The 14,179-nt window shown below is 43.7% G+C and overlaps 1 protein-coding gene across 3 annotated transcripts; it reads left to right on the top strand.

Annotated features, from left to right (window-relative positions):
- Positions 1-1,744: 1,744 nt before the first annotated feature.
- On the top strand, positions 1,745-14,179 carry LOC119741081. Of its 3 annotated transcripts, none has more exons than XM_038216746.1 (9): positions 1,745-1,916; positions 3,201-5,444; positions 6,148-6,371; positions 7,595-7,796; positions 8,434-8,607; positions 8,826-9,026; positions 10,233-12,194; positions 12,670-12,822; positions 14,008-14,179. In XM_038216746.1, exons 1-8 carry the CDS (start codon positions 1,864-1,866, stop codon positions 12,782-12,784), a joined length of 5,175 nt encoding a protein of 1,724 aa, XP_038072674.1. In that variant the 5' UTR covers positions 1,745-1,863; the 3' UTR covers positions 12,785-12,822; positions 14,008-14,179. The 3 variants fall into 3 exon arrangements, with proteins under 3 accessions (XP_038072674.1, XP_038072673.1, XP_038072675.1); XM_038216745.1 differs by having other exon boundaries at positions 1,779-1,956; XM_038216747.1 differs by lacking the exon at positions 1,745-1,916 and adding an exon at positions 2,072-2,117.

Consider the following 14,179-nt stretch of genomic DNA (forward strand, 5'->3'; position numbering starts at 1 on the left):
CTATCAAAAATTGAAAGCTAAGGCAATGAGGAGCATGTATGGACATTTTGGCGCTTTTGTCCGGAATGTCCACATCCATTCCGAAAGCTGGCCTAAGCTGCCTGACTATTGGGATTCACATCACTTATGCCCGCTTAAGATGTCCGCTCCGTGTAAGTTGATGAGTAATCACATCCGATATACTATGCTTGCTATTTATGGAAGCCCACATTTGCGTTCCACATCTAGACCGTCAATGCTCAACGTGAGCGCAAAATAATTCCAGCAGAAGACTATTGCGCTAAGAAGCGTATTATGAGCAATGAATATTAGGCTAAATAAAAAAAAACATGTATAGCGCCCCCCCCCCCCGCTTTCTTTTTGAAGGCCGCCTTTTTTTAAGTGAAAAAAAAAACCCGAAAACAATGATACATTTTAAAAAGTGACCTAATTTTTGGCCTCTTTGTCTGTTGCATCTAGCCCATGTTTTTGGGTTTTTTTTTTTTTTTTGCTTAGCCTTAGTTTGCCAGTGCATGCTATGGACCTGATTTACATTAATTTGCTGATATGCAACAGAAAACACAGAACTGTACGGTCCGAATGAAGATAATTTTTGTGATGGGGGGGGGGAGGAGTTTTATCAATGAAATGAAGGGGCGGGAGGACCAATCGATTACTTGGTTCGAAATTAATCCGCCGGCCCTCATAATTGTGTTCTTTAACTTTTTCTCTCGTTTAACTGTGTTTTTTTTCCTTTTTTTGAGGGGGGAGGGAATGGGGAGGATCAATAACCCCCATTCATAAATACCTCAGACAGTTTAGCCATTCCTATTGGTCGAGAGCCCGTCACGTGGCCGGTATTAAACGGATGATAAAGACATGGCTAGCTGGTCTTAAACACTTTTCCAGTGTCACAATAAAATATGGACTCCTAAAAATCCAGTGCCTCTTATCGTGTCATTGGTTGAACGTTCACAATCCTCACGTAGGCATGCGCAACACTACCAGGGAGTTAGAATTTTATAGTTCTTAATTCAAAACGCAACGCGCCAGGTGCGTTCTGCGCGACATCGCGTAGAACATGATACGCGCGCGTCAATCTCCATAAAAGGGTTGTTTTCATCTTATTCGCCAGCTGAACACTCCATTATTTTGCAGGAGGGATGTTTCAAAAAGCATAAAGTGAATTTGTTGAACAAAATCGGGATGTTTTGAACGAATTATATGATTTTTTTTTACCGAAAAGGTATTTATGAATGGGAATAAATATGTACTCCGTCGGTATTTATCACTCTGTTTAATACCACTTAGAGTCTGGGTGCTGATAATTACCCTCGCCTCCGGCTCGGGTAATTATCAGCACCCAGACTCTAAGTGGTATTAAACAGAGTGATAAAAACCTCCGGAGCACACATTTATTCCCTTAATAATACACGGCATATCATCACGCTTCTGTCAGTTGTCAACGCTTTTTGCACCTGCTGGCCCAAAGGATATTGGAGAGCGACCTCTACATTGTACACGTAGTTTGGATTCAAGTCGTTAAAATTACCAAAGTATAATATTCTTCTTCAAAATTCAAGGATAATAACTCTTTATCATTAAAAATGATTAAATTTAAAATCATCCATTCATTTGTGTTAAAATAAATGTTCGTGAAAACTAAAAAAGAATCAAATCCGATGAAGTTAGAAAATAACAACGGCTGGAAAAGCGTTAAAGAATTACCGCTAGCTCCTCTTACCGTATGTGTTTTGAGCTTGAGACCATTTAATCTGTCCATTCGATTTTACGGAAGCTATGCCGACTGCTGTGCTTTGTTTGGGAATCAAGGCTTTTATTCGAGGGTCTCTCTCTCTCAATTCGGCTGGGATGCCTTGAGAAATGGACCATTCGAGTCACGGGGATGACGACAACGATTCTGCAATTGTTCCAAGGTGATAATCTCAAGTCTGACTTCAGAATAGCTTTTATTTCGTAAGCATTTTGTCATGTTTGTTGTGCGACAGTGACATTTCGTATGCGCTGCTGCAGTGGACTGTACGTCGTAGGCCCATAGTTAGCCCAGGTTGGACGAAGTCTTCATTGCAATACGACTAACGTAGGGAGGAAAAGGAGTCCACCAGGGCTAGCCCATAGTTAGTGTTTAGTCATGATGTAGAGTACATGTAGTCCGAGTAACTAGGACTCTACAGATTGCTTTTTTAACTTACATTTGGACATGGTCGGGCGATGGTAGAGTCCGATATCGATGGCCCTATATTCAATATTGCGGCTACAAATTTTTTTGACCATTTTCACTCGTAACCCCCAAATCAAAATCTTCAGATTTTACCTCCAAAACAGTCTTCAAACTACCTTATGCGCCCCTGTAGGCTTCAGTTGGAAGTGAAAATACAAATGGTGGTGGTTAGGTTCACATACCTTGGGGAAGAAAAGAGAGAAATTTCACCTTCAATTCGGAAACCGAGCCTCGTCGAGCTGTCACCGCTGTCTTGAATGTTGTTGTGCGATTCAAATTCATGAGGTCAAACTGATGACGTACGACGCGCCGTCCAAGTGTGCGACCGCTTCCACAGTCGGGCATGTTGTGTGCGCACGCGTACACCGGCAACTGTTTCCTAAACGGCGCAGCCTGCACACATCGCATAGCCGTGTATGCGATGTGTATAGCCGTGTATGGGTAATCCTTACTTTTAGGACCCCGTTCCTATATAGGAAGGGAAAGACTCACCCAAACAGTTGACTAAATGACACTCAAAATAGACATTCTGATACTTCGTGGCACATCTGAACAATTGGCAATGACACCTTCTTGACTTCTAAAGACTGCTTTAGCCTGCAAAAGTCACTTTGGTACTGGACAGACATCTGCAAAAGTCAGTTTTGAACAGAACTCGTAAAAAATAGAGGTGTCCTAAAAGTAAGGATTACCCGTGTATGCATATAAGTTAATGTTGAAAAACGGCTGTGCATACCCTCTATTGGGCATGACAGAGGTGCCAAAGATGTGTGCATTGTAAATTGTTTGTCTGAGAAATCTCTAAAGCAACAGGTGTATACAATTATAGTTGGCATCATTTGAAATACCACTTCATAAATAACATAGTTATCCAAAAACTCAAAAACAAATTTTCTAACCTCATCTCTCACCAGCAAACCAAGCTCAGTTTGATAAGTCCCACTGACAATATCCTCATCTCTCTCGTTCGACTCAACAGGCCCACAGGTCAGCTGTCTTTCAAAAAAGTGAAAAGGACCCGTGTCAGAGTGGATCATCTCTCAGACGAGGAGAAACGTTGGAGGAAACGTATCTTGGGTAGAGAGAGGGCGCGCCGTTACCGCGAAAGGAAACGGGCCTCCGAATCATCCCCTGAAGAATTAAGTGATGCGTGTGTACAAATGGAAGCCCCTCCCCCATTACCGAGGGGTCGTGGTCGACCTAAAGGTTCACGCACCAAGAAGAGACGGTTGATACTTCTGACACCGCAGTCCAAGAACTTTGAGAGAGGAGCAAGTGAAGAACGTAAATTGCCGGCTATCGAGTATGCCAGGTACATATCGCCATCTTCAGTCTCTCTTAAAGAAGCCGACGATCAAGGCAAGCATGAAGAAGCTTCGTGTTCTTGGACTTTACGTGACACATCTTCACGCTCATTGATAATTGAAAACCCGACTTCACTCACTGAGAGAAATGTGGGAACATGTACGAGTACCAAAACTGAAATATCACCATTTACCCAGCAAACCGGGGTGACTGTGATTGAGGGCACCCTGCAAGACAATACAATTATGCTCAGAGGGCGTGTGTGTGAAAATATTCCAGATGAGGCGGAGGAAAGTTTAGTTGAAGATCAGTTGTCTCTTGATGACCCAAACCAGCACCTGATTTCTCTGCAAATGGAGGCAGGTGTCAAAAAGTTGGATTTGCAAGCCCCAAGTATTCACGGTGATGACAGCCCTGGAATCGTGGAAGACCCCAAAAATACAGATCTTACTGGTAAATCATTTAATGCCAGTAACATTTATAGTACAGACGTCAAAAACCTCTCCAAAAATTGTGACCAAAAGGGACAGTGGCAACGCAGAAGGCGGAGGTTCAAACAACAAAATGTAAGAGACTTCATCAATTTTTTCCCAATTGATGACTTAGGATGCACTGATTCAAAGTCCTTTGTGAGTGGTTCTTGCAGCCTGCAACGACAGGTCGAATATGTACCTTCTGGCAAAAGATCATATGCATCGAAACAGAGTGCTTGTGAAACATCGACCAAACCGTCAACAAGCTCAGATGTTATAAACGTGGAGAGTTTGGGCAATGTGAGCCAGAAGGACGGTGAGTTTGATTCCATCAAATCAAAAGATGTTGTGGAAGATGCGTTTTCAAGAGAGAAGAGTGCCGAGAAGTTAACTGGAGCTCCTTCTGTGGAATCTGTCTCAACTCCATTGGCAGCTCCAACCTCTCAAGCCGCGCTTGGCTCTGCACAGTTGTCCGGTAATTTAGCAGCACCAGTTGTTTATGAATCACCATCAACTCAACCATCGGCTTTGGTAGGATTGAATCTCTCACAGACTCTGCAAGATGTTCAGATCTCAGGGCTGCTGCAACAACAGCAGTTGATAAATGCAGCTGCTAACATCCAAGGACTCAACACTGTTAGTGTATCAGGCCAGGCCAACATTGTCGCAGCACAGAAAACATCAGATGGTAAAGGTGTCCCAAGCTTGCAAGGAATTGCGGGCTTGCCAAAGCTAGAAGGCTTGACAGGTGTTCAAGGCTTGGCAGGAATTCAAAGCATTGTTGGGAGCTCTACCCTCCAGGGTCTCCAAGGGGTTACAGATCCAAGATTTCTTCCAGTGGCAGGCCTTCAAGGCGTCAGCGGCATCCAGAACATTGCAAGTCTTCAGGGGGTAGTGGGAGGACTGCCGGGGCTCTCTGGTCTCCAAGGGCTCACAAGTCTTCAAGGATTTGGATGTCTACCGGGCATCACAGGTCCCACGAGCCCAGCAGGACTGGTGGGTCTCCAGGGTATCCCGAATCTTCAAGCAGTTCAGGCGTTTCAGGGAATTCCAAGTTTCCAACCGACGACGGGTCTGCAAGGGCTTGTGACTCTGCAAGGAATCACAGGTCTTCCAGGGATCCAAGGTCTGCAAGGGGTTGGCATTGCTGGCTTGCAATCAGCCCAGGGACTCCAAGCTGTGACCACCCTCCAAGGCGGGGCGTACCTTCCAGGCATCACAGGTTTACAGGGAGTCTCAGGTCTAATTTCAGGACTCCCAAGCCAAGCTGGGGTGTCAGGTCAACAGGAACCACCGACAGCCACATCAGCTGCTCTTACAGAAGGCACTGCTAATCAAAAGGAAGATATGGGTCAAGGAGTGAAGGAGCAAGGAGAAGAAAGGACTACAGATCTGAGCAGAGCACAGCATTGCCAGCCTGGTGAAGGCAATGCAGAAGATGAAAGGTCAGAGTAATTTGGGTTCAGACCAAGGCTATGTCTGAATCATTTGGCTACGGCTTGCAATGACACATGTGCTTATGAAAGCGACTAAAGCCACTACCCAAAGACACATGTGTTGTTACTGCCAGTCATAGCCATATAATTCAGACATGGCCTAAATCTAGTGCAGTTATTTTATTATGCATATCCTGGTTTGTATGTTGTCCTGCATCTGTGAACCAAAGGATCTAGGCCCAATTTTATGGCTATGCTTAACACATAATTTGGTGCTTACGATCACCCTTTTGTGCTAACTGCGCTAGCAGATGCCAAAATTCCTTGCTAACCCCTAAAATACTCTTACTGTAAGCACATATTTTTCTGCTACAGTAAGCAGGGATGTTTTGCTAACGGTAAGCACAGCCATGAAATTGGGCCCTGTTAAGCAGACAACACTGCTAAGCGAATTCGCCTGCCAAAGAACAAATCAGCTGAGAGCTCGTCTCAAATTATAAATCCAAATGACAATGTGCCAGGTAACCTATTTTTGCTCAGCAAATGTTTTTGTGCTGAGCAAATATCTGCATTAAACAGCTGATTCACTTTGGCCTCTGCTACACTAGTTTTCAGAACAGCCCAATTTACTCCAGGGAAAACAAATCTACATTTGTAAGTGATATAAGTAAAACCATCTCTCAGCTCATCTTTGCTCCTGTTCTTCTCATAGTCTCAGATCAGGCACGAGCGGATGCCAGGAGCCAGAAGATGCCCAGACCAGATCTGTGGATGTTGCCGCATCTACCCAAGAGAAGATGCGACATCTACAGAAGGGGCGCTCCAGACGGAAGCAAGCCAGCCCAAGATGCATCACAAAACACTTTGAGTTCACTTCAAGAGACATGAACGATACCGGCAAAGAGCAGAGGAGTTGCAGAAGTGCATTATTTGCAGGTTGGTGGAAAGCGGAAGATGCAACTGCTGGAATGAAACTCATTTACTATAGATTTTCCCAGCTATTTATAAAAAAAAAAATATTCGAATTCACTGATTCCTATATTCAAATTTGTCCAGCAACATCGATTTAGTGCACACCCAATGTTCAATTTCATCTTTTGTCAGACAATTTCAAATTTAGTCCAAACAAATTCAAACAATGAGCATACATTTTGGACCTGGGGGTATTCGATTTCATCTCGTCTACGCCGAATTGTGTTATTCAGAAATCAAATTTCATTTATTTGATTTATATAAGACAAATTTGATCTTTGAATGCAGCCATTCGGCAACAGCTTAAACGAATTTGATCTGTTATGACGAATATTCTCGACCCGGTGACTAAAGAGGTGGACCAAACTTTATAATTAAATGGTAAATGACTAAATTGGTTTTGTTAAAAGCCAGTGAAATTTTTTTGTGGACGAAATGAAATGATAGAGTTGGTGAATTTGAGTGGAAAATCTTTTAAAATAGCCGGGAATACCTATATTTCCTTTAGATTGGGTGAACGGACAATACATGTAAATTTTCATGTACAATTGTTGATAACATTTTGTGGCCACAAATGAGTGCTTTTCAGGGACAGACTGGTCAAGTACGTCAGAGCAGATTGTTATTCATAAAGGTCGTTCACATTGGGGGTTTTCTTATTCAAAGAACAAAGTGTCCATTGCAGAATGATTTTTGACTGTTCAACAGAAAAGAAGTATACACTTACAAGAACCCTCCTGCTATCTGAACAGTCAGTCAAAAAATCAATCCTCCTCCCCTGCCATGCCTTTAATACACAGGCTAGTCACCAACAGTCAGATAATATTTCTGGCAAGCACTGTGACTAGTCAAATTCAGTCAACAGACAAAAACAGGCAAGTGGTAGGCACAGCTGGCTCATCAATCACCTACAGTCAACGCATAGCTGTATCAAGTTACATAAGCAGTCACAGCCAGTCAATCTTGCTTTGTGTAGGCTGGGAGCTCTTTAATGGTCACATGATTGATTATGACTGAAAGGACAACTTGGCACAGAACGTATGTTTGCATAGGAGGGTTAAGATTGTTAACCATACCTGAAAGATTTGATTATTGCAAATAAGATAGCTAGGCAATGGTTTATCAAAATTTGATAGAGACGTTGCGAGAAGTTCATCTTCTGTAAATTATTGAATTTCTTTTATTAGAAGATGCACCACCAGATGATAGTGGCCAGAGTGGGAGTACATCATTCTCCGCAAACATGCCACTGGAGTCAAAGAGATTAGACCCTGTCACTGCAAGCACTCCCCAGAAAGACAGCAGCTTGATGAAGCCCCAGGCGAGGGATAGGGTCGAATCTCCCAGGCCAGGGGCAAAACTGTCCAAGAAAGTGGAGGAGTTGATGAGGTAAGTCTTTAAGATCAGTTCATCTTTCAACTAGAAAACATCAAAGTATTTGCCTTTGCTCTCACAACTTTGCTTTGCTCTAAATTTCATGTGAAGAGTGAAAATGTCATGTGCAAGTACAAAACATCATTGGATCCACGAAAAATGTCTTTTTGTTTTCTTTCAAAAAAGGAATTTTTTTTAGCTTAAAAGCAGTATACAACATTTGCTTTTGCTGTAATTTTCAGAAATGGTTGGATTCGGGGTTAGTATTTTATAGCAAATATTGTTACACTGACCTGTTTAAACTTTCTTGTTTATGGATGCTGGAAAAACCTAGTGAAAAAAAATGCTGTTCTTGTAGTCTGGTTCCCTGATCCTTCTTCGGATGAAAGGGAGCAATTTATAGACGTCAGGGAATTGTCAGGTCAGGGAATCAGACTGGCTGGTCCATCACAAGTCAATTACAAGTCTCAGTCTCAAGTTAAGTCTCTAGATATTCAAATGAACTGCTACAAAAGCATTCCTTTGTCATTGTTCATCCAGTTACTTGTTGCCGGCTCTATGAAAGGACTTGTGAAGGGACTTGTGATGGACTTGAACACTGCTCGGTACTAACCTTGGAACCCCGACTCTTTTTTTTTCCTTCTTTGACCAGTGCAACACATCCCCATCGCCGACTGAACGTAGACTGCTCGTCCCCGGGTCCCGTGGATGATGAGTCTCCTTCTCCGCAAACCTGGCGGAGGTTCTTAGAGCGAGAGAAGCAGCGACACGATCGCTTGAAGGAGGTCGAGGAACAGCTGGCCAGACTACAGTCCCATGCTGACAGGTCTGTAGAGCATTGTTGGTGTCTTTTATTTTGGCCGTCAAGTACTTTTACTCGATTACTTTTCCAATCTGTTAGTTGTTCCATTTTTTGTTTGAAATAAACCTAAAGATTTAAATCCTGAGAGCAGCCTTCAAATCAGATTTTAAAATGTACGTCGTCATGTGAAGACACTCTGAATGATTCGTTGTGCACATCTAAATTGTTTTTGTTTTTAACAGGTGTCAAGCATTCAGCCCCAAATCCTTTGTCTCCACGTCAACACAGACTGAGCCAGGAGGAGTGCTGGGCAACCAAGATGGGAGAATCGATCCGACACTTCATGGGAGTACTGCCACGGGACAGGGAGGGCAGACTACAAGCAGACAAACTGAGGGGAGCGGAGTCACATGTGGGCAGATACAACAAGGAGTAGTCACAAGGTACATTGTCAACACTGCAAGTTTTTGTTTTTTTAAGCCAGTGCACCCAATACAGGGCGAGTCAAAAAAGGAAACCCAAATGGCGGGACCATTTAATAAAGTTTTTCATGTAACACTTTCAAAATCAACGATATAAAAGCCCAATAAGCCAATTCGGTATTTCAGTGATCCTACGTCATTCAGAATAACATCGCTGACATGATGTTATGCGATGTTACGTGCACACCCATTCTGCTAGTAATTTACACGCAAGCGTGTGACCGCGTTCATGCACCTTCGAAAAGTTTGATTATCCGGAATGACCCCCGACCCATATCATTGCGCACATGCGCAGTTGAAATACCGAACTGGTATATTAATAAGCTTTCTTTTAGTACAAGAATCATTCAAATCACTCGTGTACTTTACAAAGTATGGAATGTTAAACACAACCATCGTTTTAGAGTTCTGTCCACGGATCACAAAAAAGATGTGCATTCTTTCAGCAAATGAAAATAATTCACATGCATCCCTATGTGAATTGTTTTCGCCTTGCTGAAAGAACACTTGAAAAGTACATGAGTGATTTGAATGATTCTTGTACTAAAAGAAAGCTTATTTAATTGGGCTTTCATATCCTAGAATTTGATAGTGCTACATGCAGAACCTCATTAAAAAATTGGTCCAGCCATTTGGGTTTCCTTTTTTTTTGACTCACCCTGTAGTCTCCTAACACAATCATCCCTCAATGGTGATACAGAGAGAGACATGACAAGCACTTAAATACTACTGCCCCTATGTGTCCGTCACCCCCACACACATGCTGTGGGGTTTGCTCAATCTTGGGATCTTGAAGGTTTTATGCTGACTATTTAAGGGGGAAATGTGCCCTTTTTACAACTCTGAAAATGTAGAAGTACTAAGAAAAGGGATGTGACTCAAAAACATTCAGAGTGTTTTGTGAGTGTTGTACATTTCTTGCAAATTTGTTCGGCTGTGTGTCTTAACACTCATACTTCTATTCATTCAGAGTAATCAGTCAAAACAAAATCTTGTTTCCGAGGCTTAATTGCTACTATACAAACTTGCATTTCAGTACATTTGAGACCCAGAAAGGGATTTGATTCAAAGACTGGTGTTTTTCCACGATAAAACAAAAACAAGTTTCCAATTTGTTTGTTAAACTGTAAGGTAATCAGTTGAATCTGTTCTCTTTGTTTTATCCAGTTCTGGCGACTCTCTCTTCGCAAATCCTTCTCCTGAGGCTAACAGAAGTGAAGATGAGGTACCAGACACGGCACCTTCCGTTGCCGAAGATGCTCCTGTCTCTCAGGATGAAGTGCCACCTGACACGGGCCAAGACACCGAAGCCAAAATCAAGAACAGCCCCCGCACTATTTGGCTCCACTCGGGCAAGAGAAAAAGAAAAGCTTCCAGGAGGTCCATTAGATCCTTAATATCACCCTTTGCAGAAGGGTCCAATGCGGAGTCAGGGAATCCCTTGAATCAGGAAGCGACAGAAGCCAGCAGGGCTCTCAAAAGTCCCCTGTCCTCCTCTCCGCAAAAGAAAACGGCCAAATTTGTGTTTCAAATTCCCCTGGATGATCTTGATACCAGTGATAATACCGGCCAGGTTGATGAAGCACATGAATTTTCAAGCGACAACGGACTGGACAACAAATTTGAAGTGCCTCTTTCTGGGAGTGTGGGTGACTCAGTCCCAAGCGTAAGCTTTGTGGATCAAAGCAATGCCGAGGTTCCATGTCAGCCTCACTCAGTACTTCCTTGGGAAGTTGAGGGTCTCTCTAAGATCGAGAGGAACCGCATCAGGGCCAGGGAGGGAATGAGGAGGCACAGAGAGAAGCTGCGGCAGGCTAAACTTGCTGCCCAGACACTGATGTGCCGGTCGGTACTACCAGACAGTCAACTTCTCTTGGAAGCATCTCCAGTTATTTGGGGATCTGGAGCGCTCGATACCCCTGGCCCTGTGTCTCTAAAAACACCTGTCGCTTTTAACGGAGGGAAGATTGAAGTTGTCGAAGGGGCAAATCGTACATGTATTTCACCAGCTAAGGTAACAGCGCACCCTGCCTTGGCCAATACTGAGGTCATTGAGAGTACCTCCCAAGTGCCAGGGAGCAAGAAACCGTTTGACGTTCTTGCGCAGGTTGCAGTCAAAATTGAACCTTCTGAAATAAAACATCAGGAGACTATGGATCTCCCTTCAACTCAAAGAACTGAGGAGCCGAAAGCAAAGATAAAGACAATTGCTTCCCAGGTTGGTACAGAGGTCCAGATATCTAACAATCCAGAAACAGAGACCCCTTTGCCTCGTAAGATCTCAAAGACCAAACCAGTTAAGTTTGAACAAGGCAGCCCTTCAAATCTAGCTCGTATTGATTTCACGCAAGAGCCGTACAAGAGCATGAACCTCCGAGATCGGAACCGCGTCAGGGCTAGGGAGGGCATGAGGCGATACAGAGAGCGAATGAGGCTTGCACAACTGGCACCACTGCAGCCTCAGAAAGTCTCGTTTGGAATGCCACGTTGCAAAGGAGGTTCTCCGAAGTCTAGCCCAGGCAAAAGCAACCACCAGGGTAGTACCAAATGTGATGACAGTGTCGCAGCAAGTAAGCAGTTGGCAGAGCTTGCCAAACAGCACACCAACGAATCCAGTCCAGCAGTCTCCTATTCTGAATTTATTGAGCATGGCAAAGCCGAGGTTATGAAAAGGAAACGTGCATTTTCATTGCTGCGGATGGGCAGTGGAAGGCCCAAGAGGAAGTTGATTGGCAAACATCTCCCATTGCCTCAAGTCAGTAAGTCAAATAGATTGCAAGATGATGCATCGTCAGGATCACGCCCTGCAACACTGAAGAGTGGTCACATTGCATTGCTTCCAAAAGAATTCAACCCTGATGCTGACTCCAAAAGGACAACTGAAGATCCTGAGCGTGGATGTTTAAACCCAATGTTCACAAAACAAAAGAAACGTCTGAAAAACTCGCAACCCTCGTCGGCAGAGCACCCAAAGAGGCCTGCAACCATCTCCACTGAGGTTCTTAATGATGCAGAGAAAAATAGCTCGAAGTCGGAGGGAATGACGGAAAACCCCTTTGACTTGGCCCTAAGGAAGAAAGTCATCCAGGAGAAAATGTTGTGCGGCATGGACAAGTATGCTGCTATCAGGTACATTATTTTACATGAACCCTCTGAAACAAAAAGTGTGGGTGCATTTTTGAGGAATGCTTGGTTTCATTACCAGATAGAATCCAAATAGAAAACCAAATGAGTAATGTATGAAAGGCCAAGCACAATAACTTTCTATTCCCTGTTTTGTAGTATTTTTTAACAGAAAATAATCTTTGATCTAGGGCTCTTCCAGCATTATGCAATCCTTGTGACTGTTTTTCACAGCTCAGTGAAAATATATACGTGTATTTTAAATCTTATACATCCATTGTCTAGTTATAAATGGTCAAGCAGATTACAGACTGGGAGTTGTGGAACATTTCTGTGAATCATTAATTAGATATCACGGTTAATTGGCTCCGTAACGGACATTACACTTCCTTTCATAACACTGGAATTGCTGTGAAGCATTTATCACGATTTCGGCAAATGTCCTGAAACAATTATCCTCCATTATCTCTTCCCTATAAAGCTCTGCTGCTGCAGCTCAGAGACATGCCAAGGACTTAGCTGTTGTCGCCTCACACCGTGAAGAAGAACAAGAAGAACAGGAGCAGCCTGTAGCTGATGAGGATCTCTACCATTAGATTCACATCAACATCACTGCATGGACCTCCCAGTCAAGGTGGGTTTTATCCTGACATTTGAGCTCAGAAGACCGATCCATTTAGCTCTGCCCAGTAGTGCTCTGACCAGTCACCATCGGGATTAACGTCCAATGTGTGTGCAAACAGGAGCGGTAACTGGTCACTTAGGCGCCTTGCCAACTTGGCACCTGCTAACTTGGCACCTTGCTAACTCGGCACCAACCAACTTGGCACCCACCAACTCAGCACCTTGCCAACTCGGCACCCACAAACTCGGCACCTTGCCAACTCGGCACCCACCAACTCGGCACCTGCCAACTTGGACCTTGCTAACTCGGCACCAACCAACTCGGCACCTTGCCAACTCGGCACCTGTACAAAAAAAACTAGGCACCTAGCTGACTGGGCAGTTGACCAACTCAGCACCTCAGATACAAAAAAATGTGGTATCTTATACGCCACTTTGTTGGTTGTGTACAAAGTCTATCGCCACTTTGATGGTTGTGTACAAAGTCAGAAGGGAGTCAAGAAGAATTTACTAACAAAATTCAAAATGTTACTCAGTTCCAGATTCATGTCTTTTCAACATTACTGACTTCCATTGGGGGGTCAGGTGCCAAGTCTGTCAGGTGCCAAGTCTGTCGGGTGCCAAGTTGGCAGGTGCCTAGTTGGCAGGTGCCGAGTTGGCAGGTGCCGAGTCATATAGACAATACATTGGCGAGTTGGCAGGTGCCTGTGATTCCAAGACTAACATATAGACTATACTGTGCCGAGTTGGCAGGTGCCCAGTTGGCAGGTGTCGAGTTGGCAGGTGCCGAAGCGACCGACATTCTGAGAACAAGGCTGGACCATGCAGTGTGGCATTGGAGAGATGCACGTGTTGCTGCCATGTGTGTAGTGGGCAGGCCTAATGGATTGACTATTGCAGTCAACTGTTCTCCTCAGAAAAACAATATTGCAGGCTGGCATTGCGAGCAAAAAAGGTCAAAAGTCTCTCATCAGTGCATACAGACTCCCATGTATTCTATGCCCATGGTATAGCTGCCCAAAACTACCAGCTAGAAAATAAAAAATCCTAGCTTATGATTCCAAGACTAACATAAAGACTACACAATGGTGATTGCCGGTGTAAAGCACGCACTGATTTTTGTAAAGATGTCCTACACATGTATATGGAAAATTGGTACTTCCTTACTGACAAGGTAGTTATTTTCTTTTTACAGACACAGTTGAGCCACATCAAGGACCAATAGTCATCACGCTACGACTGTGACTCGTTTAAGTTTAATTCTGCCATTACACAGGGTGAGTCAAAAAGACGAAACCCAAATGTCAAGGCCTATTGTTTTAGTGAAGTTTTGCATGTAGCACTTTCAAAATCTAGGATATGAAAAT

Source organism: Patiria miniata, unplaced genomic scaffold, assembly GCF_015706575.1.
Source record: "Patiria miniata isolate m_02_andy unplaced genomic scaffold, ASM1570657v1 HiC_scaffold_5, whole genome shotgun sequence".
NCBI classification, from domain to species: Eukaryota; Metazoa; Echinodermata; class Asteroidea; order Valvatida; family Asterinidae; genus Patiria; species Patiria miniata.